The 24,673-nt window shown below is 38.3% G+C and overlaps 1 protein-coding gene across 1 annotated transcript in view; it reads right to left on the bottom strand.

Moving 5' to 3' along the window:
• The window catches only part of HMCN1 (hemicentin 1), a gene marked incomplete at its 5' end in the record, with an annotated part of 289,007 nt that overhangs the window by 115,035 nt on the left and 149,299 nt on the right, over positions 1-24,673 (bottom strand). Inside the window, 10 exons of the mRNA XM_081113289.1 lie at positions 603-884; positions 2,283-2,444; positions 3,510-3,632; positions 5,252-5,348; positions 7,732-7,907; positions 12,553-12,676; positions 14,535-14,686; positions 15,456-15,632; positions 16,570-16,671; positions 22,285-22,408. Of these exons, the coding sequence (XP_080969415.1) occupies positions 603-884; positions 2,283-2,444; positions 3,510-3,632; positions 5,252-5,348; positions 7,732-7,907; positions 12,553-12,676; positions 14,535-14,686; positions 15,456-15,632; positions 16,570-16,671; positions 22,285-22,408 (1,519 nt within the window). The remainder of the gene's footprint in view (positions 1-602; positions 885-2,282; positions 2,445-3,509; positions 3,633-5,251; positions 5,349-7,731; positions 7,908-12,552; positions 12,677-14,534; positions 14,687-15,455; positions 15,633-16,569; positions 16,672-22,284; positions 22,409-24,673) is intronic.

The following is a 24,673-nucleotide window of genomic DNA, read 5'->3' as shown; positions in this document are numbered from 1 at the left end:
TCATGAGCTCTGGCTCACACATTAGCTGCAAACTACAGGATATTAATACTGTACTTTGTGAGAGCCCTATCTGGATTCAAGTTATCAGAATGTGTCTATTAAATTTACCATTGCTTCTATGGACCTAAAATGTGCAATCAAATTATGTAGGTATCCCTGAGAACGGATATGTTTGGTCTATTCCTAATGACATTTATGACTCATTAATTAGAATATTAAAGCTGACTCATGGCCAACGGATGCTGAGTCAGTAACACTAAGGAGCCTAGGTTTATACTAGCCAAGATAGCTAATTTGGAAAACAAGGAATCAAAGAATATTAGTTGAGATGTCACTGAACAAAAATACTTGCAGATGACCATTATCTATCTCACCACATGCTTTCCTAAAAGTCTATCTAATATATGCTTATTTCAGCAAGGTAGGAAATGGGAGGTCGGGCACAGAAGGATAAGTGATGAGACTGATCTAGAGAAGTGGTGCATATAGAGAAAACAATAGCCTATACATAAAACTCAACACTCAAAGCCCGCATCTCCCATCCGGGATGCTATAGAGATTATCAGCCAACGAATAGACTTACTGAGCTTCTTTGTACTTACTATGTACACTTAAGTCATATTTTCTGTCAGTCATTCCTGCTACATTTATGGCAACACATACATAACGGCCTGTGTCAGAGACATGAATATTCTTCAGCTGAAGGATGCGACCTTCATCCAATATTTCCATTCCCCTCCCCTTGGTCAAGGTGCGGCCATCTTTCATCCAGGTCACTGTCGGCTGAGGAATACCCTGCACCTCACACTCCAAGGACACACTCTTCCCTCGAGTCACAGTAATTTCAGTAGGGTGGCTGCCACTGTTGGATATGGTTGGTCGAACTGGACACGAAATAAAAGAGAGAGAGAGTGAGAAAATAAAATAGGAAACATTTTTTCTTGAAGTTTTATTATTGAAATTTTTATCAAAGTTAAATTCATTTTAAAAATGAGATTTTATTTTTTTTAGAGCAGTTTTAGGCTGATAGCAAAACTGTGCAGAAAATACAGAGTTCCCATAAACTCTGCCCCCACACAAGCATAGCTTCCCAAAATATCAATATCGTGGAACATTTGTTTAAATTGATGAATATACATTAATACACCATGATTTCTCAAGGTCTACAGTTTATACTATAATTCACTCTTGGTGTTGTACATTCTATGGATTTTGACAAATGTATAATGATATATATTCACCATTGTAACATTATTCTGGATATTTCACTGCCCTAAAAATCTTCTGAGCTCTTCTTATTCATCCCTTCTCCCCCCAAAGCCATGGCAACCTCTAATATTGCTTTATTGTTTTATTTTATTTTTCAATTACAGTTACCAGTCAATACTATTTTCTATTAGTTTCCAGAGTACAGACAATCATATACTTTGCAAAGTGTTCCCCCTAATATTTCAAGTACCCACCTGGCTCCATACCTAGTTATTACAATATTATTGTCTATATTCCCTATGCTATACTTTTTACATCCCTGGGACTATATTCTGACCACCAATTTGTAGTTCTTAATCCTTTCACCGTATTCACCCATCCCCCGCAAACCCCTCTCCCCTCCAATACCTCTGTCTGTTCTCTGTAGCTATAAATCTGTTTCTATTTTGTTTGTTTATTTTGCTCTTTAGAGTCCACATATAAGTGAAATCATATCTATTTGTCTTTCTTTATCTGACTATTTCACTTAGCATAATATCCTCTAGATCCATCCATGGTGTTGCAAAAGGTAAGATTTTATTCTTTTTTAGGGCCAACTAATATTCCATTGTATACATGTGCCACATCTTCTTTGTCCACTAGTCTATTGATGGGTACCTGGGTTGCTTCCATATCTTGGCTATTGCAGATAACATTGCAATGGACATAGGGGTGCATATATTCTTTTAAGTTAGTGTTTGGGTTTATTTGGATATATGCTGAGTTGAATTGTTGAGTCCTGAGGCAGTTCCATTTTTAATTTTTCGAGGAACCTCCATACTGTTTTCCACAGTGGCTGCATCAATCTACATCCCCACCAAAAGTAAATGAGGGTTCTCTTTTCTCCATATCTCCACCAACTCTTATTGTTTGTTGATTTTAAATTCATTTTGATGTCAGAAGATTAACCGCTAAAGAAAGATCGAAGACTAACAGAGGTGGCGTGTTATACTGAGAGCTGGAATTCTCTATTGTTTTTAAATGAGGTGTGTTTGTGTGTGTGTTTGTGCGTGTGTGTCTAATCAATTACTTACTATAAACTTGCAGATTATAGTCTTTCTGTGCAGTTCCAGCAATATTTGATGCCACGCAGGTATAGAGCCCTGCATCAGATTTTTCAGCCATTGAAATCTGTAACTGTCTGCCTCCAGATAAAGTTCTGACCCGTTCTGTGGAGTCAGCCAGCACCAGGGAGCCTACAACGGAAACCAGATGACAGAACATGAAGCAACAATACAAAGTTTTGTGCTTACATTTTCAGTTAAGTATATGTACTTAATTTTTTTTTACTTCTAGTTCAAGTACCTCAAAGGCAGATGACACTGTAAAGTAATCCTACACATAAAAGGAGGAGGAGGATAAGGAAAAGAATTAGGAGGGGGATGAACAGAAGGAGGGGGGAAAAGGGGAAAAGGAGAAGGAGGAGGAAATGTTTACCAAGAAAATCTGCAAAACTTTGGTAAAATTTCAACCACTATTGCATTTCAAAGAAAACATACTTAGAAAAACAAACAAAATAAAATCTTAAAGCAGGAAAACAAAAATGATTTTTTAAATCAGCTAAACATTTAGATGATCTGCCAAATACTTTACAGACCCAAATAAATATTTGTCAATGAAATAAATTGAAAATCTGTCCAACTGCAGAATTTAATCTTAACACACATTACAACTGTCACAAAGACAGCAACAATGTTTGCTTTAGATAATAATTTTAATCCTATTTTAAAGAAAAATAGTTCTTTGAATGGTGGTTTCTTGATCACTGCAGATACTCTGTAGTGCATTTCATTAAAGAACAATGCAAATTTTTTCCTGGGGGGGGGGAGCATTTAGTCTCAAAATTGAAGATTTTTAGCTGGATAGTGTAAAAGCGCCACATTGCACATTGAGTTTTTTAAAAATATATTTTTATTGATTTCAGAGAGAAAGGGAGAGGGAGAGAGAGATAGAAACATCATTGATGAGAGAGAATCAGTGATTGGCCGCTTCCGGCATGCCCCCTACTGGGGATCGAGCCCACAACGGGGCATGTGCCCTTGACTGGAATCAAACCCGAGACCCTTCAGTCCGCAGGCTGACGCTCCGCTCACTGAGCCAAACCAGCTAGGCTGCACACTGAATATCTAATTATGCTGCCTAGTATTTTAGTATGCAAACCCTCAGAAAGTTTGTTAATAAATTAACATATTTGTCAGATAAAATGTAAATTCATCTAATATTATATTTAATTTTATAAATGTCACAGGATGAAAACTGACCTTTCTTCTGCCAAATGAGATGTGGGGGTGGAATACCACTTGACTCACATAATAGACTGATGAGATTCCCTTCAATGACTGTAAGTTGAGCAAGTTCATTAGAGCCATAAATATTTGGTGGTACTGAAAGGTTAAAAAAAAGAGAAAGAAATACAAAATACTATTTTCACACTCATTTAATTTAAAATTTCCCCAATACTTTACATGTTTTTTTTTAAAAAAAGGTTAGCATTCAAATGACACAGAAAATAATTAGCACTTGAGGCTGACATATCAACACCACATTAAACGTCCACTGAAAGACATCCACTACTTACGTAGAGCAGACTTCCCATTTTCACCGGCAGAAACTTAATTATCAAAATATTGAGAGAAGCATACAAAGAAGTGAATTTGTTATAGATATTTAGATATCTTGCATCAAAATGCTAAGTCACTTACCAAGTATAAACTTAACCCAATCATTCTCACCTAGCCAGCTTTAATATTGCAGAGGCTGAACAGAATCGGAAAGCAAGAGGCGTATAATACACAGTCAAGAATGGAGACAAGGAACTGGATCTAAGAAACGGGCCTGTTATCTGTACTTGACTGCAGAGCCTGCCTCCCACACGGGCCTCAGCTTCTCCTTGGAACCTTCAAAGTGAATCCTGACTACCCATGCCTGTCTCCGAGGCTGAGCCGGACTCTCTCCTGAGCCACTTCTCTGGTTGCAGTATCATCAGGCGGCAGATGCTTGTTCTCCAAGCTCCTGGAAGTGGAGGAGTGGGAGCATCCTCCTCACCTCCTGAAGCAGCTTCCAGTCATTGTTCAACGCCCCCCCCCCCCCCCGCCCGCTCCATGTGAAAGCTCTGTTCTCTTGAGGCTCCTGCCACCAGTTTACTTGTCTGTTTTTATCCCTCCTCTTCACATGACACCCTGCCATTCTTCTGTATGAACTTAACTCCCTGGCCTGCTCATGGGTCTGCTCATTCCTTTCTCCATCCAAGTCCTTGTCACCATCTAGAACATTCTCCTATACATTTATAAATGTAGGCTACTCTCTGACAACTACTCCATCCTTAGAGCTCTTTCACTTAATTTCCCCCAATTAATTAATCGACAGATACAATAAAAATGAAGAGAGCTTAATATGTAATAAATAATTTAAAGAAATATTTAACATAAATTAATACACTGGGAATAGGAGCAGTTTTTAAAGATTAGCAGACAATCACCACCAATGTAAATGTTGTGATTACTTTTAAGAATTACCTTAATTAGTAGCATAATAAAATTTCAAGCAAGGAAAGCTAGTCACACTGGTTAGCACAGTAATTCCATTTCCCACCCAGAAGTACGTGTGCTCTCTGTCTCTCACAGTCACATCATTCACAAACATAATCTGGCCTTTTGACTTATTTTCAATTGACCAACCCACGCTTCATTCATAGAGAACACTCAATCATTAGAAGATCCTGGCTGTAGAAGCTAAAACGTATATGACTCAGACAGAAAAGGAGAACCATTGAGCATCAAAGTAACAGTGATTAATAGATTCAGGTTCAGGGAGTCTATCTAGAGTTGCTCTTGAGTTAATTATATGAGCTGATACTCAGGGCAAGTTAGCATCATCTACACATATTGATTCCTGTCCGTCTATGTGTTATGTTATATGAATGTCATTTTAAGAGTTGGCACACAGTATAAAAGGTTAAACCACACACTACATCTTTTTCTTTTCAGCAACTGATCACACTTACCCCAAATGTTGACATTATAATTTTTCTCAGTTTTCCCAGCAACATTTGTTGCCTCACAAGTGTAACGTCCAGTGTCTTGAACCTGAGCATCCTCAATCTGAAAACAAAATCAGGTTATAAGACCAGCTTCTATTTTATAAGTAATGGGGCTTTTCTGTCGTTATTTGTGAATTCTTATTTTTTATTTGTATTATGATCATACAACCATTACCCACATCCAACCAACACTTATCAAGATTCAACAATTTGTATTATGGTCATACAACCATTATCCACATCCAACACTTACCAAGATTTAATAATTTTTGTCTATGTCAAACCTTATTTTAATTTCACTAATATTAGTCACTGAAGGTCTAGAAAGGCCCTTTAACTATAATTCAAATAAAATATCAAAAAAATCACAATTTCTGAATTCGTTATTTAAAGCTTTAAAGTGTATAATCTTTCTACATCCAGGACATTGTTCAGTAAAATAATACCCCTTTTTATGGATTTATTATGTCTCTTCTCCCATAAGGACTTGTAAACTTCTTCAAGCCAAATCTTATATTCAGTTAGTCTCATCTCCTAGTACTCAGGTTGGTGCCTGGTAGGTAATTGAATATCAGTAAACATTTTCCATGTATTTATCTGCAGCATGCATTGATATTCATTCATCATCCATTCAGTGAACATTCAGCAGCTACTCAGAACTTTGTACCAAATACTGCAGGTAGAAAATACCAACAAGTATAGTGTAACATATGGTTTCTGACTTGAGTTTGCAATCTGGTTGAGAATATAAAGTATTCAAACATAAAAATGAACTTAATAATGAAGTATAACTAATAACAGAAGGTAATACAAGAGATTGTAACAAACGGCATGACATTGATTGCCAAGTAACTTCACAGTCAACTGCTAAATCATTCAAAAGAGTTGAATCGTTGGAATTAAAGTTGTCTTTGAAAGCATTTAGTACAGTGGGGGGTCCACTACAAGCTTTCATTTCCAGGAGGTCTTCTCTCTATGCCCCTCAGTGGGACCTGCCCCCACTAGGGTGCCTACCTAACCTCCAAAGTGGGGATTCAATGAATGTCAGGGTTGCTTCGCCATCCAGCATCTCTCTCTCCCGGCTTCCCAACCCCTTGGGATCTGTGCTCTGAAGAAATAAACTGCTATGCTCAGTGAAAACTGCTGACAGTTCTAACCACACATCTCTCCCCCCTACCAGTGCTGGGGCCTGTATCCATATAAGTGTTTCCTTCTATCATTCAGTGAGAGTTAAGGTTTGCACATTCTACCAGCTGCCTTCTAGAACCCTGGGCTCTGCCTCTGAACAGGGGTGTTTTGTATTGTTTTTCCTGTATAGCTCGGGGGTGTTTTATATTGTTTTTCCTGTATAGCTCATTGACTCATCCAAGTTCCCAAACTCAGTGATTCTGGCCTTTCCTTCCTCAACAGTTCCATTATTTCAGGATCATAATTCGCAAGGTCTCTACCCTCTTGCCGCCAACATACACCTTCACACTCCCTCCCACTTCGTCACACGTTTCCACTCTCCTGTGTATGCTTCTCTGCTTCCTCTGTGCTGACATTCCCATCATCCATTTCTCAAGGCTCTCTTTACTTGCCCGTAATAACCTTCCTCGACCAAGAGGCTGGAAGGTCGAGTGGGTCGCAGCATGGATGTCAAAGCTATGCTCCTGTGTTCACAACTCATTTCGGCCATTTAGTAACGGTGGGCAGATTACTTGGCCGTTCTTTCAATGTCTCAATAGGATTATTTTGTGAAGATTTTTTAAACTTTACTGAATCCTAATTCCTCAGGCTGGCTTTAAATCTTAGCTCTTATTTTACTCAAGTCAACCATGTCAGAATTATTTCTGAATATTCGCTCTGTTAAATTCTCTGTTTTAGCCACAGTAGCTCACTTGCTTTCTTAATCAGGGCTTTTGCCCCATAAAAATGCAAATAGCCTTCCAAGAAGATTCTAGGCAACCACAGCCTTACCTTGTGCTACCCTCCCAAAATGTATCCACTTGGTCATTAACTTAGACTTACAGCACTCACTGCATTTTTGACTGAACGGTCGGAAAATTTTTCCTAAATTTATGTGAAATTAGAAGACACTGGGGGCAGGAAATGCATCTCACACTTTTTGGTGTCCCTACTTAGAGCTCCTACAATGGGTATATGCTGATTGGTTGAATGACTGCAGATGAGGCACACCTAGCAATATTCTTCTCATAACAGTTTCCCAGAAACATTTTTGGATGGCTTCTGGCTACAAATATGGATAGGAAAATTAAATATTTAAAACTTAAGCCCCAAATGTTAAAAAAATATTACAAACCCTCTTGATGAAAGGGTTCCTAGAATTTTATAATATGAAATTGATAGAACAGTTGTAAAGACAGGCAAATTTAATAGGGGTCATACCGAAGCCATGAGCTTACGAGCAATTTAAGAAGAAATAAATGAATCGACAGCCTTACCTTTAACACACTTCCATTTTCAGAGATTCTGAGGCCTGGCTTCTTTAGCAAAGGGCGGCCGTCTTTTAACCAAGTCAGAGTGGGCGCAGGGATAGCATCGCTTTGGCATAGCAGCTCCACAGCCTGGCCGATGAGGACAGAGACGTTCTGTTCTTCTCCCATGATATTTGGCGGAACTAAGTGAAAGATGGGGTTTCCCTCAGGATCAAGCAGGCCAGCCCACTGCCTGTCATAATTAATCATCGGGATATATATACTGGATAACTCCACTGTTTCTTTTAAGATGTAGGATCACGATCATTCTAACATACCCTCCTTGCATCATTTAGTTTAGAATCAAAAGTGATAAAAAAAAATCACCGATGAACATGCTGCTGTTGAACAGAAATAGTTTTCACCATCTTTTCTCTTTTAAAAAAAGTTTTAGAACAGGAAGCTTTCACCAAGTGGCCATTTAAGAAACTTCTTGAACTCCATATTACTATTTAAGATTTTCAAAGGAATAAATCATTCATGAAATATTTTGGAAATAATGGATTACAGCAAATGCATTTTTGATATTTATTTATGTTTTGTTGCACAAGAAAATAAATTTAATTGTAACAGAGGCAAAATAAAAACACAGAGGTATAAAGGTGAAAGGGATACTCCAGTCCTACCGAGTCACCCTGTGCAAAACGAAGTGGGCGACAGATAACCGCTTATCTGAAATAACCTCCCTAACGGGTGGCAGAGCCAGGAGTCTTCAGGCTTGCAGTTCAGAGCACTCTGTGGTTTACCTTATCAACTTTTTATGGAATAAAAACCATGTGGGATAAATGGCACAATAAAGAACAAACTAAATCAGTGACCAGCTGCACAGCACACTCACGATTACATAAAAAGAGGAAATGATGTGAAATGTTAATGAGATTAAGATTTGAATTCCCTGGCTCGAAGGCTTGTCAGATGCTCAAATGTGTTGTTGGAGAAGTTTAAGGAATCTCCTTCCTTTGGATGTATTAAAAAATAAAGTAAACAGTCATTTGTCTTCGATGGTTTAGGTACAGCCCTGCCAAGAACGGGAGGGTGGGCTCCATAACCTCTCCAAGGACTCCTTCAGGCCTGTACTTATAATAATTCAAATACACAAACGAATGATGAAATCAAGCCTGTTGCTATAAAAAGGACACTTCAAAATTCACAGAGGAGAATTTCCTCGGCCGTTTCTCATGAAATCCCGTAGCTATTTAGGATGAGGGGAAATTTGTCAGATTTCTCGTTTTTGGTTTGTTTTATCTTACCGGAAAGGATACGTTTCACTGAAATGACTCTTAAAAAAAACTTTCCAAATGCTTCGGCAGACATAAAATCTTTGTGCTGAAGAATGTCATAGTCCACTAGCCATTGTTTCGGGCTTCACACGGCAGCATGCGGCAAAATGACAATGTAATCAACTTTCACTGTGACAGTGTGTTCTTAGAGCCAGGAGGTTTCTCTGCTACCCTGCCTACCGCAGAGGGAAAGGCATGTGAAATGGACTCAGAGCACTTTCTTGTGCTGTTTCTGGATGCAGGGCAGGTGCCAGAGCCAGAGGAAGTGATGCTGAAGGAAGACATACCATGTACAATGACTGGAACAGACCAGTGGAGCATTTGTGTAGAGGTGATGCCCCTTCTGCTGAATTTAATGGCATACACAGACATCTGGCTCTCGATGAGCTTAAAGTCATCCATGGGAAACACATAACAGGGGGATTGTTTTCAGCACGGGACACAGATAAAAGATGCACAGCTGGTCCGGTTTCAGATGAAAACTACTATAATGTTGGCAAAATCAGCACAATTAGTGCCATTTCCTAAAGTATCATGAAAACAGATACGCTCACGATTCTCAGCACAGAAAGCTCTAAATAGAATAGTTGATTTCAAAGCTTGGAAATAATTTTGAGTTGTTTGATCTCAGTGGATAAAAAGTGCCGTAACTGTATGAAATTATATTTATCTTAGATTATTTGTAGAATTTACAAAAGAGCATGAATTCTTTTTTAAAAAAATCCTCACCCAAGGATATTTTTTCCACTGACTTTTTTTTTAAGAGAGCGGAGGGGAGGGAGGAGGAGAAAGAGAGGAAGGGAGAGAGAGAGAGAGAGAGAGAGAGAGAGAGAGAGAGAGAGAGAGAGAGAGAGAGAGAGAAAAGGAGAGAGAGAGAGAGAGAGAGAGAGAGAGAGAGAGAGAGAGAGAGAAAAGGAGAGAGAGAAACATCAATGTGAGAGAGACACAACGACTGGTTGCCTCCCACACATGCCTCTGACCGGGGCTAGGGATCAATGGAGAACAATGGAGATACGTGCTCTTGACCAGGAATCAAACCCATGACCCTTTTTGGTCCACAGGACAATGCTCTAATCACTGAGCAAACCGGCCAGGGCAACAAAAGAGAATGAATTCTTTTTTGTTTGTTTTTAAAGAGCATGAATTCTGGATGGCTCTGTGTAGGTGTAAAAGTCAGAAATAATTCAAGAAAACAGAATGCTAATTTATTCTCAAATATTTTTCTTTCAGTTACTTTTCTTTACAGCTAAGTGAGTTAAATCAAGTTCAAAAGGATACCAGATTTTTTAAATTGAGAGGAAAAATGAAAAAGTAGAGTATTTGTTTCTTAAGGAACATAAAGCAAATCTAATTACAGCCAAGGATATATATTACTGAAACACATCTATTTGTCCTGTCTTTCATTTTCAGATTTTTGTTTAGTCTGAGAAGAGAAAAGCTTCTACCCTCAGATTCTCAGCTTTCTTAGATGTTATCCCTAATTTGCTTTGTGGTTTTGTTGCTTAGGAAGGGGTGTGTTATGTCTGTTTCTCATCCTACGCATTATACTAGTTAAATCTAATTACCAAAATTAGAACTGCCATAGGGTTATATTTGTTGAGGCACTGGGGAATGTGTGATCTCTAACAAAGTTCTCTGAGCTTAAGTTTAAAGAAAAGATACTACAGAAATCCAGTTCATTTAAAAACTCAATTCTCTTGTCAGAATATGGTAGGACATACTGTGAATTTATACCAGGAGAAAAAGTGTTAATGACCAACTCTTGTACCTGTAGGGAAAGGTACTTTATTCACCGTCTACTCCTCCTACCAGCCCCACACTCTACAAAGTATATCTGAAAGGAATTTACCTTTGGGGATACACATTCTTTAGGCTCTAATTAGACACAAGATTGCCAATATTACTGTTACAAAGATAGGAATATAATGTACGGAAATAATACTAATAGTAGAACGCAGTTTGGAAACTAATTTCAGACTGAAAACCCATTTTAATTTTTACAGTAGTTTGCCATGCATATATATTTCAAATGCTAAACACATATATGCATTCTCAAATATATGCTCATTTTAGCTGGAAATTTGAACCTTACAACAAAGAAAAGATCCGGGTTTTCAGATTCAAAGGATGGTGTGGAAGCATCTTAGCCAATGACAAAGAATAGTGATGCACATCTTTGGAAGTCCTGGAAAACTTCAACTCCCGATCACCTCCCAGGTCCACTTTGACACTAACCATTGTAGAAATGGAAGGAGCCAATCCCAATTTTCATTGCTCACTAACACCCAGTAAATACTAATGTCACCCCTCTGCCTGCGTGCTGATGACCGAAGGAGCTATTGTGCCACGTGCTTTGACTGACTGATGAACCATTCTCTAGGGATATTTGAGGCTGGCACATTCCAGTTCTCCATAAAGCACAAAAGAGGCCCTTGAAGGGAAGGAGTTGGAGTCTGTGGGGATGAGTATGTCAGGCCCATCTGCTCCCTCAGACAGAGAGCACCAGCAAAGCTGGAGGCTTCACATAGACCCATGTCAACTGCAGAAGAAACAGGAGAGATGCATAGAGAGCCCTTTGGTAGTCCACTGATGCAAATGGGGAGTTCTCAGCTTAATGAGGTATGCATGGTATCCATGTTGCATCAAGTGGCCTTTTTATTAAAAAATTATAACTTATTTGAAAAATAAGTAATATATTTGACCAGGAGTGAATTGTTGGGAAGTGAGGTGGGATGTAGAAGAGAAGGCCTGCATGAAATAGATATTCTTTGAGGAGCCACAGAAGAAACAAATTCATTTTTCCATGAACCAAGAAATATAATAAGGCCCCGAAAAAAAAGCCTGACAAAGTTCTAAATGCAAAGGTATACTAAAATGTGGAATGAGCAGGGTAATCTATGAATGGAGGCCAATGGGGCGCCAACTTTGTTCTGGGGGCTGTTAGCTTCAGACTTTCTCTTTTGTACCTTACAGCCAATGCACAGATAGGGGGGAAAAACACGCCCAAAACTTAAAATTTTGTCTAAGTTTATGATTAGTTTAACTTTTGCATCTCAAGTAGCCTTTAATTCACAGACAGAATATTGACTACCAAGTGCTGACTGCAAGTATATGCTGATTGTAAATATAATTCAAAGGTAGTAAAGTCAAGGCTTTGAGTAGAATGGATAAAAGGAGCTTCTTGAACAAATGATTGCTTTAGTGAGGAGACTGTATCTTTCCAATTATAAAGCTGCTCTCTGTAGTCATGCTCCTCGCGCTGTCTTCCATAAAACCCACACCTTACATGATTAATGTACGCACTTTAATTTCTCAGACCTTTAAAAAGGGATAGTTAATTAAAGATAAATATAAAGTAGAAAGGGAGCATTTGATTTGAATTAATCCTATAATGTCATTTCTATTGCCCATAGTTCTTTATTGTCAAAAACTTCTCTTTCCTTTCCTCAATGATCTTAGGATTAAACACAGCCATATCAGAGCAGAAATCATTGTTGAAATGTCTCACCATACACTCGGAGGTCTATGTCCCTTTGCTTCTCTCCAGCAGCATTCACGGCCACGCAGGTGTATCTCCCCGTATCACTGATTTGGGCACTGGTCAAAGCCAGGATGCGCCCCCCAGACAGAACCTATCAGAGATAAGAAAGCTAAATAACCAACATGCCCCCTGAGAAGAGTAGGTGTAAACAGACTTCTCCTATTTTCTGAGATTAATCAATAGACATCTGTCTCTAGAAAGATTTCAACTTGGCTGTTTTAAAGTGTGTGAGCATCACTTAATCCATCTTCTCTGTGGAGGAAGACTGGAAGGCCAGGACCCAATGTGGTAATAACCACTGAAAACAAGTCTGTCTCTATAGGACCAAGTGAAGGTCCAATTTCACCCACACTTACTATAGAGGAAGAGAAAGTCACTAGGGGAGAAGGAGGAACAGAGGCGGGAAAAGAGGAGCTAACCTCCTCTTAATTTTAATTTGGGAGAACAAGTGAGAAGTTAAAATTAACAGCAAAGTAGCAGCCAAATAAATTAATTTGTCACATTCATGGCTCTTTTATCCCATTGATCTAGTTGCACCTCTATTTTTTTTTCTTTTTTTTTTTCTTTTTTTGTTTTGTTTTTTATTAAATCTTTATTTTTTTTTAATTTTTTTTTATTAGTTAAGGAATTACAAATGTGTCCTCATCCCCCCCCTTTAACCCCCAACCCCCCCCCCCACACACACAAACTCGTGCTCCCATCCCCCCGTTGTCCATGTCCATTGGTTTGGCTTATATACATGTATACAAGTCCTTCTGTTGATCTCTTCCCCTTACCCCCACCCTCCCCTACTTTCCTTCTAGGGATTGATAGCTTGATCGCTGTTTCTCAGTCTTTGGGTCTGTCCTTTTTCATCAATCTATGTTGTTCTCTATAATCCACAAATGAGTGAGATCATGTGATATTTATCTTTCTCTGACTGGCTTATTTCACTTAGCATAATGCTCTCCAGTTCCATCCATGCTGTTGCAAAAGGCAAGAGTTCCTTTTTTTTTACCGCAGCATAGTATTCCATTGTGTATATGTACCACAGTTTTCTAATCCACTCATCTGCTGATGGGCACTTAGGCTGTTTCCAAATCTTAGCTATGGTGAATTGTGCTGCTATGAACATAGGGGTGCATATATCCTTTCTAATTGGCGTTTCTGGTTTCTTGGGATATATTCCTAGGAGTGGGATCACAGGGTCAAATGGGAGTTCCATTTTTAGTCTTCTGAGGTAGCTCCATACTGTTCTCCACAGTGGCTGCACCAGTCTGCATTCCCACCAGCATAGTTGCACCTCTATTATACTGACCTTAATTCTACATCTCTTAAGATCCCAAATTCTGCAAGCATTGGAATTTTAAGAAAAGCTAAAGAAGCAGAATGGTGAGAGAACTACGTTTTCTGATAAACAAAATAATATTAAAGTACACTTTAAAAGAGCTATATGTGTTTTGGTACTTTTAATTTTGAATCTGTGTAAAACAAGTTGTTTTTTTTCAGACTCTAATTTCATTTCTTATAATGTGGCCTTTATGATGTCTTACATTTTTATTTGATAATTTTGTAGAAGGAAATATACTCTATCTGGTTTTCTTAGTCATTATTTCCATACATTTAATTTAAATTCCACAAGGCAATTCCTGTTTATTGGTGTTGATGAACATTTCTTTGTGGAAGGTAGCTCATGTGGAGGTGGCAGGGAATGGAGGTTGAAGGTAGAAAGTATCTAAAATAAAGCACTACATATGCTGTAAGGGAACTCTTAAGTATACTGAGCTTTTAACAAACTGTTTAGAAATCCCAATTGTGTGTCCATAGTAGTTACGAATGTATATGCATGCGGTTTTGGATAACCTTTGTGAATCCTTGTTCTCCAAATCTCTTTAACAGCTTTATCTGCTTGTACTTCCTGTATTGAACAATTAGTTAGTAGATTTCACCAAAGGAATGACAGCAAGTACCTGTATCCCATTAGCGAAACCAGAGACAGGGCTCCCGTCTTTCAACCAGGTCAGACTTGGGGCAGGGATGCCTCTGGCTTCACATTCTAACCTCACCAGGTTATTAACCACCACTGCCACCACGTTACTGCTGCCAGAAATGGATGGGGGCACTGAAAAGAAATAAGCAAGTAAATAAGCTATGTTCACATCACAGAAAATTTCACCTCAAAGTAATGAAAATTATATGTAATGTCCACAGTAGTGTTTTCACATGGTGGGTTTTGGTATGTATATATGTGTGTGTGTGGGGGGGGGGGTGTAGGGGGCAGAGAGTTCTTTCACTTTTCTTATTTGGGATTCTAATCACATTTATCCTGTGAGGTAAGTAGGGCAATGATCAGTCTTGCCACCTTACAGATGAGGAAAATGAGGTTTTGTTACTTTGTGTAGGAAATCCAGCTTTTGATACCAGAGTGGATTTTTATTTCTTGATTTCAGGCTCTTGTGTGTGCGTGCATGGGTGCATGCATGTATGTGTGTGTGTGTGTTGATGTCCCTCCACTGTATCCACTCTAGTGTGTTAACTACCAACTCCTCTTCAAAGTATTAGAGATAATAAGTTGGAAACATTTGTTTAACAATAAGATTCTCATAGACAGTACTGTATTTACAATCAGGGCTATTGTCATTGCCGATAAGAGGGTTTGTAACTATTTCAACAATTCATCTAAAGCAAACTTAAGTTTGATACAGCATGTGAAAATAAAGCATTTTAATAGGAATCAGGAAATAAGAACATTTATCAGTTTTAGAACACTGTACTCTTCTATAAAGAGGATCCTCACACTGTTAAATATTTACACTAGGATTTTATAGAAGGACTTCGTCATTTCGAAGGTTTCTTTACCCCAGGGTGCATGCAGGGGAAGCAGCACTCACCATGGACTTGAAGACTGTAATATAATTCTGTGGCTCCAGCTGAGTTGATGGCCACACATTTATATATGCCAGCATCCGCGATCTGGGCGCTTTCAATCTCAATGATCTGCCCTCTGTTCAAGAAAGCCACACTGGTGGAACCTGTGAGCGGCCGATTATCTTTGTACCAGGTAATAACTGAAAGGGCAAGAGGGGAGAGGCCCATCTGTTTAATTTGTTTCTTTGATACCTGCACTAAATTAGAGCTTAACTAAAACAGTAACAACTGCTTTAGTCTTGTGCTCATCATTTCAGTTTAATCTGTTTAAATTTTGCTTTAGAGAGATTTTTATGAGGAAGTAACCGTAAGAAGAACATGAATAGCCAAGCCAGCATAAGAGTCCTGACAATGAATTGATAAAAAAAATTTATTTTGTCTTTAATGCATCAATACTGTTTGGGAGCAAATTTTTAACTGGTTCTATTTCTTTTTGTTGTACATATTCCTCTCTTCACATCTAATCAAAACCAAACATATATCCACTATTAGCCTCAAAATATGCATTATTATTGACTCCTAGGAATAACTTACTAGTGATGAGAATAAAAACAATAGTCTCCTCAAATGACTGATGTGTAAAGATAACCAATATGGCCCTAGCTGGTTTGGCTCAATGGATAGAGTGTCAGCCTGTGGGCTGAAGGGTCCTAGGTTCGATTTTGGTCAAGGCACATGCCCGGGTTGCGGGCTTGATCCCAGTGTGGGGCATGCAGGAGGCAGCCAATCAATGATTCTCTCTCATCATTGATGTTTCTATCTCTCTCTCCCTCTCCCTTCCTCTCTGAAATCGATAAAAATATATATTTAAAAAAAAGATAACCAATGTGGACTAGATAAAAATATATTTTTCAAAATAAATGTATATGAAATATCAGCATGTGTTTTGTGGACACAGGAAGGCCAATAAGACAATTAATTATTCATTTAAAGTAATGAAAATTTGAAAATACTACCCTGAAATGTATCTATAACCTTTCTTTATTAGTAATTACTATATTATGCTCATAAACAGATTTAACTATTCCCAGAAATCTTAAAGTGTTAATAAGTCATAGAGTCCACAAGTAAACATACCAGGCAAGGGATTCCCTGCAGCCTTACACTCCAGCTGTATAGGGTTGTTCACCACCACGCTCTCATTCAGCATCTTCCCTGCATCCTCCAGGCTGGGTGGTTCTGCAAGAAGCCCAGACACGTAACTCACTCATATAAATTGGCGAGGACGTGGAGAGAAGAGAACCCCTGTGCACTGCTGCTATCATGTAAATCGATACAGCAACTATGAAAAACAGTATGCAGGTTCCTCAAAAAAATTAAAATTACTACCATATGTTCCAGCAATCACACTTCTGGGTATATATAAGAAGGAAATAAAATCAGTATCTCAGGTTAGGAATAAAAGACCAGTGACCAGTGCTTAATGATAAATAAAATAAAACCAGCCTCCCAAAGAGATATCTGCACCCGTGTTCATTTCAGCATTATTCACAAAAGCCAAGATATGGAAATACCCTAAGTGTCCATCAACAGGTGAATGGATAAAAGATGTCACCCACACACACACAGAAGAATATTATTCAGCTATGAGAAAGAAGGAAACCCCGCCACTTGAAACAGCATGGATGAACCTATAGGATGTGATGTTAAGTGAAATAAGCCAGACCGAGAAAGACAAATACTATATGATGTCACTTATATGTGGAAAAGTTAAACTCACGGAAACAGAGAGTAGAATGGTGGTTACCAGGAGCTGGGGATGGGGGAAATTGGGAGATACTGGTCAAAAGGTACAAGCCTTCATTTATAAGATGAATAAACTCTGGGGTTCTAAAGTATAGCATGGCAATAATACTGGGAGAGAGTAGATCTTAAGCGTTATCAACACACACATAAATACATAAGGTGAAGGATGTGTTAATTAATCTGACTGTAGTCATCATTCTACAAAGTATACATATATAAAATCATCACACTTTAAATATGTACAATTTTATTTGTCAATTATGCCTCAATAAAGCTGGAGGGAAATGAACAAAAGAGAGAGTGTGGTACAGACATAAGTAAAGCCATTTAAGCAATAAAATAGATTTGAGATCACAGAAATAAACACATATCTAAAGTCAAATAATTTCCAAAAAGAGGGCCAAGCCCATTCAATGGAAAAAAATAGTCTTCTCAACAAATGTAATTTCAATTATTCCCTTCTAGCATTTAAAGAGATAGTCTTGCAATTTGAATTTAAGTGAACACTTTTCTAGACAGACGTATTAGTAAGGTAACAATATGTTATGCTAAAGATGAGAAAATGTCTGCATACTCCAAGCAGGAGGTCGAATTCCATGCAACTTGTTGGTTTTTCCCCACTATTTTCCTTCCTCCAAAGCCACATCATGCCAAAACCACAGTACCTTCTTCTGGACACATCATAGGCTAGATTCTGCCTATTACTTCATCCACTCAAAGGCATGAATTGACTTTTTCAAATCTTGGTTAAATTTGAATTAATACATAACTGATGTAAAAGTAATATGGGTGAGTTAATCCTCCCTAACCACCAGGATTATGACAGAGTAATAAATTCATCTAAACCAAGAAAACAGTATAGTAGAGTCCTGAACTGAAGTTACCCATGAAGAAAGAAAAAAAAATGTTCCTCCTACAATATTCCCAAGTCTCCTTTAGGCCACAAGTGAGCTAGTAAGTAAAACACAGAAATGATAGAGAAACCTTTTTTAAGTGGGTGTTAGGAGATGTTCGCCAAGCAAATACTTTAAAATAATAAAATTAAATCAAGGGGAGCTCCATTAATGTTTTCAGCAGACAACTCATACAGACCCCAGATGGTTTCTGGCCAACAGTAAAGGACTTTAGATATATTTGTTAAAATGTTGGTGCAGGGAGAAGGGCCAGGCGCCAAATATATGTTTGGCTCAAACGGGGTTAAGGTACTTTTTACAGATGATGACTAGGAACCAAACACCAGCCTAAGCTTTGCACACATAGTCTTTCATTTAATCCTCACAATAACCTCCCTGATTATGGCATTATCATTTTCCTCCCCATTTTACAGGTGAGGAAACTGAACTTTCAAACAGTTAACATCTAAACTCAGTGTTCTACAGCTATCACTTGGAAATATATGAACCCAATTCAAAGCCCAGGCTTTTATCCACCACATAATACTTCTGAGTGCTTCATCATGGCTGATTTTTCCCCCGGAAACAATTAAGTGCAGACGAAATAAATGCTTGAGCCATATTATTGTTTGTGTGTGGAAACATCTGTCTCACTTGGCAAATACCTGAGGTTTAGATATGATTTCTTATCTTGGTCTAGAGAATTAGGACTTCCAGAATTATGAAACCTTGATAATCAAGAGGACCACCTACTGAGAGTCTCTGCCTCTTGTGATGCATAGAACTCCCCTGGAAAACCCAGGGAATCATAAGAACGTTCCTCTTCTCGTGATCATGACTTGGTCTTCAGTCCAGGAGACCCTGGACCCTTACTTCACCTTTTAGAAAGACTTTTTCCCATGCTTGAGAATAATGGAATCATCTATGATCTACATATATAAAAGCCTAAGTTGACTCGCACATGTGTGATACATAGAAAGCTCTCCTTGGTGCCAATCACATGCGTGTGTTTCCATCTGTCATTGTCGATCATGAATTTGGTTGACACTTCTATTATAGAGAAAGGGCAAATGGCAATATTAAAATATTTCTTCTAATTAACTTCTTTTCAATGTGTATGGATTCGTGCACTGGGCCACTAGTCTTTTTTATAAGAAAGAAAAATATTAACAGCTGGAAGGCTGAGTTTGTTAGGACTGAACACTTTTGGATGACAATTGTCATAGATGCTCGTTTGCTGAATGTATTACCCCAACAATAAAGATGGGGATAAAAACAAATCTTAACTAAAAGGCAACTATAGAATTGATTGAATAAATTAATGAATGAACTAAATTAAAGGATATCTGCTTTCTTATAGATTTTTCAGTGTCCCTTTTAATATACAATAACAGAATTAGATATATCACTTTGGAAGCATTCAGAGAGCAAGAGTATAACAGAATCAATTCCTCTCTTGGTTTTCATGTTATAAGCTTCTATTACTGATTTCTAAGATTGATTAACTTTATTATGAAACTGAGTTATCATCTCTACAGTAATTGAAGAAAGCCATTAATACAGCTAGTATTTCAATGTGTGGTGTCTTTAAACCCGTCTTCTCCACCCTATTCTTATGTGGTTTCCCACATCAGATTAACTTGTCATTTTAACCTCTGAGATCTTTTGGAAATCTGTCATCCACTAATCCCTTAGAAATTCCTACACTTTTTTTTTTTAACATCTCCAATTCTTGCTGACTTTAATAACACAAGTAACAAAGAAGACATAAAATTTGGAGTTATTTGTATTCAAGGCACCATTGCAGTCATGAGTGTCAAGATGATATTCCAGCTGTCTCTCCAGATTCCTGTCACATTCACATAGCCAACTATTCCTCCAGGTTGGTCATAATAAGTATTACATTTAAAGTTCACTTTATTATTAATTCAGGCTGATGAACTGTTATCCAGACAAGTCAAGATGGTATGAGATGAAACATTTTCAGCTAGTATAGTATCTTGCTTTTATTCATATAAAGGAGATTGTTTTAATAAATCCTTAAAATAAATCCTGACTCACCTTCTGGTTCTTTCTTCTCACACTGACCCAGATGTCTTCGAGCTTGGTCCCTTACTCTCTGATTATTTTCCATGTAACCGTGTGTACCCCAACTGCATCTCCTGCTAACATACACGGTGTTACCACAATCAGACCCTCGGTTTATAGACTTGTGTATTGATTCTGCTTTTCCTCTTCTACTGTTGCTCCGGATTGGATGGGATGCTTGGTTTCTTTCCTGCACTCTGGTTTTCAGTCATTCTTGACTACACTGGCAAGACTCTAGGTGAGTCTTTAGAGTCTGGGCCAATGTTTCTCCAAGTAATGGCACACAGACCACTTGTATCAGAGATGCTGTTTCAGAAGACCTGGGACTGGGCCCAGGAAGTTGTATTTTTAACATGCAGCATGTACGATTTTTATGAACATTAAAGTTTGGGTTTCCCAAACAATAAAGTTTACTTCTTCCTGGTTCTGGAGACATACACTCTGTTCTTCATGAAAGAATCATCATTTAAGTACTTTAAGTCATTCTAGAGGACAAAAACACCCTTCTTTTTGATAACCTGAGAGAGTAGAGGTGGGAGATATTTTATATCGAACGCCTCTAATCCTCAAAAGCACTCCACAAGTCAGATATTCAGAGAAAATAAATTTGTTTGCTCCAGGTAACCTAGATCACAGTTAGCACAGAATTTAAACCAACGTCAGCTGGACCCCAGTGCACGAGATGATTGCAACATAACAAGCTATCCCACTTCCCTGTTTCCTCTTAGCCAATGGAGACCAGATAAGGACTGGAATGTTGGAAAGGAGAAGACAAACAGTTTATACCAGGAGGAAAAAAAGAGCCGCTGGGTAGGAAAATGGGGAAAGCAGAGCAAGCCCACCCCAGCATACTCTTAGATGGAAGCGCAGATCTGAGTAGGTGCTGGAGATAGCTGCCAAAGAACCCTGGGGACAGATATTAGACTTTAGGAGGAACAAGATAAATTCAAGGCCATTTAAGGGAGAGTAGGGTTAGCCTGTCACCAAAGCCTTAAGCATGGTAAGCTAATTCCAAGATGGTTACAATCATCCTCTTAAGGAACATGGTTTGTGTGTATGACATCCATAACTTAGATGTTCATATTTAGGGAACTGGGGAGAGAATAAATTGGTTTACTGGGAACACTTAGGGAACTGATCATTTGAATCTTTTAACCGGCCAATTTAAAGAAAAGAAAACATGTAAAGAAATAGATTAGAAGAATTCAATGTTCTAATTTTTTTTATTAACTTATTGTTTATTCTTCCATTTGTTAAATATTTACTGACCACCTACTATGTACCTGGAATTAAGGTAGGTGCTAAGGCATTCTTTTAGGTTAAATGGTTTAGTAAATGTGGAGTGAATATATGAATTAATTAATTAATTAATTAATGATTTAACAGCAATTAGAATTAGAGAAAATGAATACTGCATAGGTGGAGATCTTGAATAACTCTCTACAAATATCTTTGGCTGACTCAGGAAGGTCCAAGTCTGTATTTCTTGGCCCTTTCTGATGACTCTCCAGGGACTGAAGTCTTATATTCAAGGTCAGTCTTCCAAGTTTACTGTGAAGCTGTAATATTCATGAGGTGGTCCTAGGTCACCAGGAGAGAAGATCCTGCGTCAAGGTTAGCTTCGACTCACAAAATCCCTCTTACAGGCAAGAAGATCACAGACAACCCTATGGAACAACCTTGCAACTTCTGCCTTTTCAACAAAAGTTTTCTGCGGAAAGTTGTCAACAGAGTTCGAATACTTTCCAATATAGGGTAGTGTATTTATTTTTTTATTTACTAGTGGCCCAGTGCATGAAACTAGTGCACGGGGGAGGAGGGTGTTCTAGTGTATTTATTTATGAGCTCTGGCATATCCCATTTGTCAACCTGAAAACTAAAGATCTTAAGACGAGCAATTATAATTACAATAACGTAAATAAAACAAAAACCTAAGTTTTTTTATACAGACTAAAATAAACACTTATTCTTTTTAACAGCGTAATTCAATAAAAATGAGCCCACGGTGTTTTAAAATAAAAAGACAAAGAAATATACTTTTGTCAGGACGTGGGGATGGCATTACCATGCACGTGCAGTTGAATGTGCTGCTGGGCTTCCCCCGCCGCATTGGTGGCCACACATGTGTATCTGCCAGCATCTTCCATCAGGGTTTTGGCAATTTGTAGAACTCGACCAGAAGACTGTATCTAATTGGGAGCAGAAAGCATAGCAGCATTTGGTACTTAATCTTGGGCTTGAAAACCTTTGTAGAGATAGACAAACTCATTTAACTTTATGATATCTAATTATATTTTTATGCCATTATCTTCATTTTCTCTTAGAAGATTAGAGCCAGATCACTTCATCCTGCACGAGAAAATAGACTCGTTTTATTAAAGAGCTTTTCTTATTGGTTGGAAAATGCAAAATAACCTAAGGCTAGCCTGCTGGTAGAGTCATAAAACTCCACTGAATAAAAGACTTTAGCATTATGAGTTATGTGATTAAAATTTAAGCTATTTGAGAAAACACAGTCACATTTATATCACACTTCATAAAAAGTTTTAAAACAACAATCTTTTTTTATTATTATTAAATGGTTGTGGGTACCAGAAAAAAAGTAAAAAATTATAAAGTGTAATTAATGAAAATGCAGATAAATATTTTCCTGTTTTTCCTTACATCCCTCCTAAATTTATTGCAACTGTCCTTCATCATGTTGGAACTGGTGATTCAGTGGGTTTTTTTTTGAAACTCTACTCAGAGGCTACCGGTAACTTCCAATGACAAATACCCAGCAGCCTATGCAGTGAGCTCCTCCTCTCTTCTCATCATCTATAGCATTTGGCATTGTGGACTGACCTTTTCCTTGAATCACTCTACTTTCTGGGTTTTGAAGACACAGTATTTTCCCTTAGTTCTCATTCTCTGACTTCCTTAGATGACTTTACAGAATCTGTCCCAGAAAGAGGAAACTTAATTTTCTGATAGTTTTCAGCCAAACCCTTGGCTTCAGTGAAGAATCCTGTGCAGACTCCTAAATTTACAGTGTTGGCCTCAACTTCTCTCCTGAGCTCAGCACTTGTGGTTCCAACTATCTGCTGGACAGGTTAGCACACAAAATTTAACATGTCCCGAACAAAGCTTATAATTATTTCCTGTATCTCTAAACCTACTTCCCATTGCATGCTTCCAACCTTGTTGAATGGCACCCACTCTTCTCCCAGTTGTCTAGGTTTTGGAGCCCACTATGGCTCTCCTATTAACTATACCACTCGATGTTTCTCAGATCCCTTATTTTCCATTCTCACAGCCACTGTGGGATTATAATAGCTTAATTTATATTCCAGTGTCTCCAACCTCCCAAACTCTTAATCTATCTTGCATGCCGTTGCCAGAATAATTTGTCCACAATGTAAATTTGATCCTTTTACCAGTCCTCCCTCAAAGCTTGTTCATGGCTCACTACTTTGCCCAGAATGAAATCCCAGCTCAACATAGCCCTCTAGGCTTACCACATTCTGACCCCAAATGATCTTCTCTCCATACACTCCCATGTAAACTCCCACTATTCTCCAGCCATACGTGCTAAATATGTTAAGCAGCACATTCATATGTTTATATTCCCTTCTGGAATTTTGTACATAGCCTTTAAATGCCATGATTTCTTAGGACTCTGAACTCGGTCAGTTCTTTCTCATATTTCTTACCCTTTATTCTTCCCTTGGATCAAATCAACTGTGTCCATGGTTTCAAATATCATCTAAGTGTCGGCATCTCCAGCCAGACCTCTCCTTTGAGCTTCAGGAACACATATTCAATGGTCTACTTGACATTTTCACTAGTTTGTTTCAAAGTCAACTCAACCCCCAAAATCTAAAACTCAAATCACAGGTCCCTCTCCCCCCCCGCCACCCCCCCCACCCCCCCGCCCCGCACACTCGTCCTCCTCCAGAGCCTCCTATGTCACTGAGTGTCATGACAATCTATGCATTTGTGTAGGTTAGATTCCTCAGTTTCCCTTGACACTTCCCTCTCCCTCACCTTTCATAAGCAATCTATCACTGAGCCCTAATAATATAAACAATAAATAACTCTCAAATCTAACCACCTATCCTCATTTCTGTGGCCAGTATGTGAGTCCAAATTTCTATCTTCTCTCTCTCCCACACAAATAAATCCTAATTGATTTCCACATATCTACTCCTGATCCTTCAATTCATTCTCCAAAAGGAGCCTGGGTAACTACTTAAAATGCAACCCTGATCATGTCTCTCCTCTCTTAAAACCTTTCAAAGATCTCCCATTGCTTTGCAGTAAAAATAAAATCATTAATATTCCTTAAATACCTCCTACCTACTCTCTCTGGTCTCCCCTAATACCATTCATTCTTGCTCTCTGTTCCTACTCCACTGGCTGCTTTCAGGTCTTTAAGAGCTGTTATCCTCTCCTTTACTTTAAATTGCTTGCCT

This window comes from Myotis nattereri (genome assembly GCF_964212035.1).
Source record: "Myotis nattereri genome assembly, chromosome: 18".
NCBI classification, from domain to species: domain Eukaryota; kingdom Metazoa; phylum Chordata; class Mammalia; order Chiroptera; family Vespertilionidae; genus Myotis; species Myotis nattereri.
The sequence above is the reverse complement of the archived record's forward strand: the minus strand, read 5'-3'. Positions and strand labels throughout refer to the sequence as shown.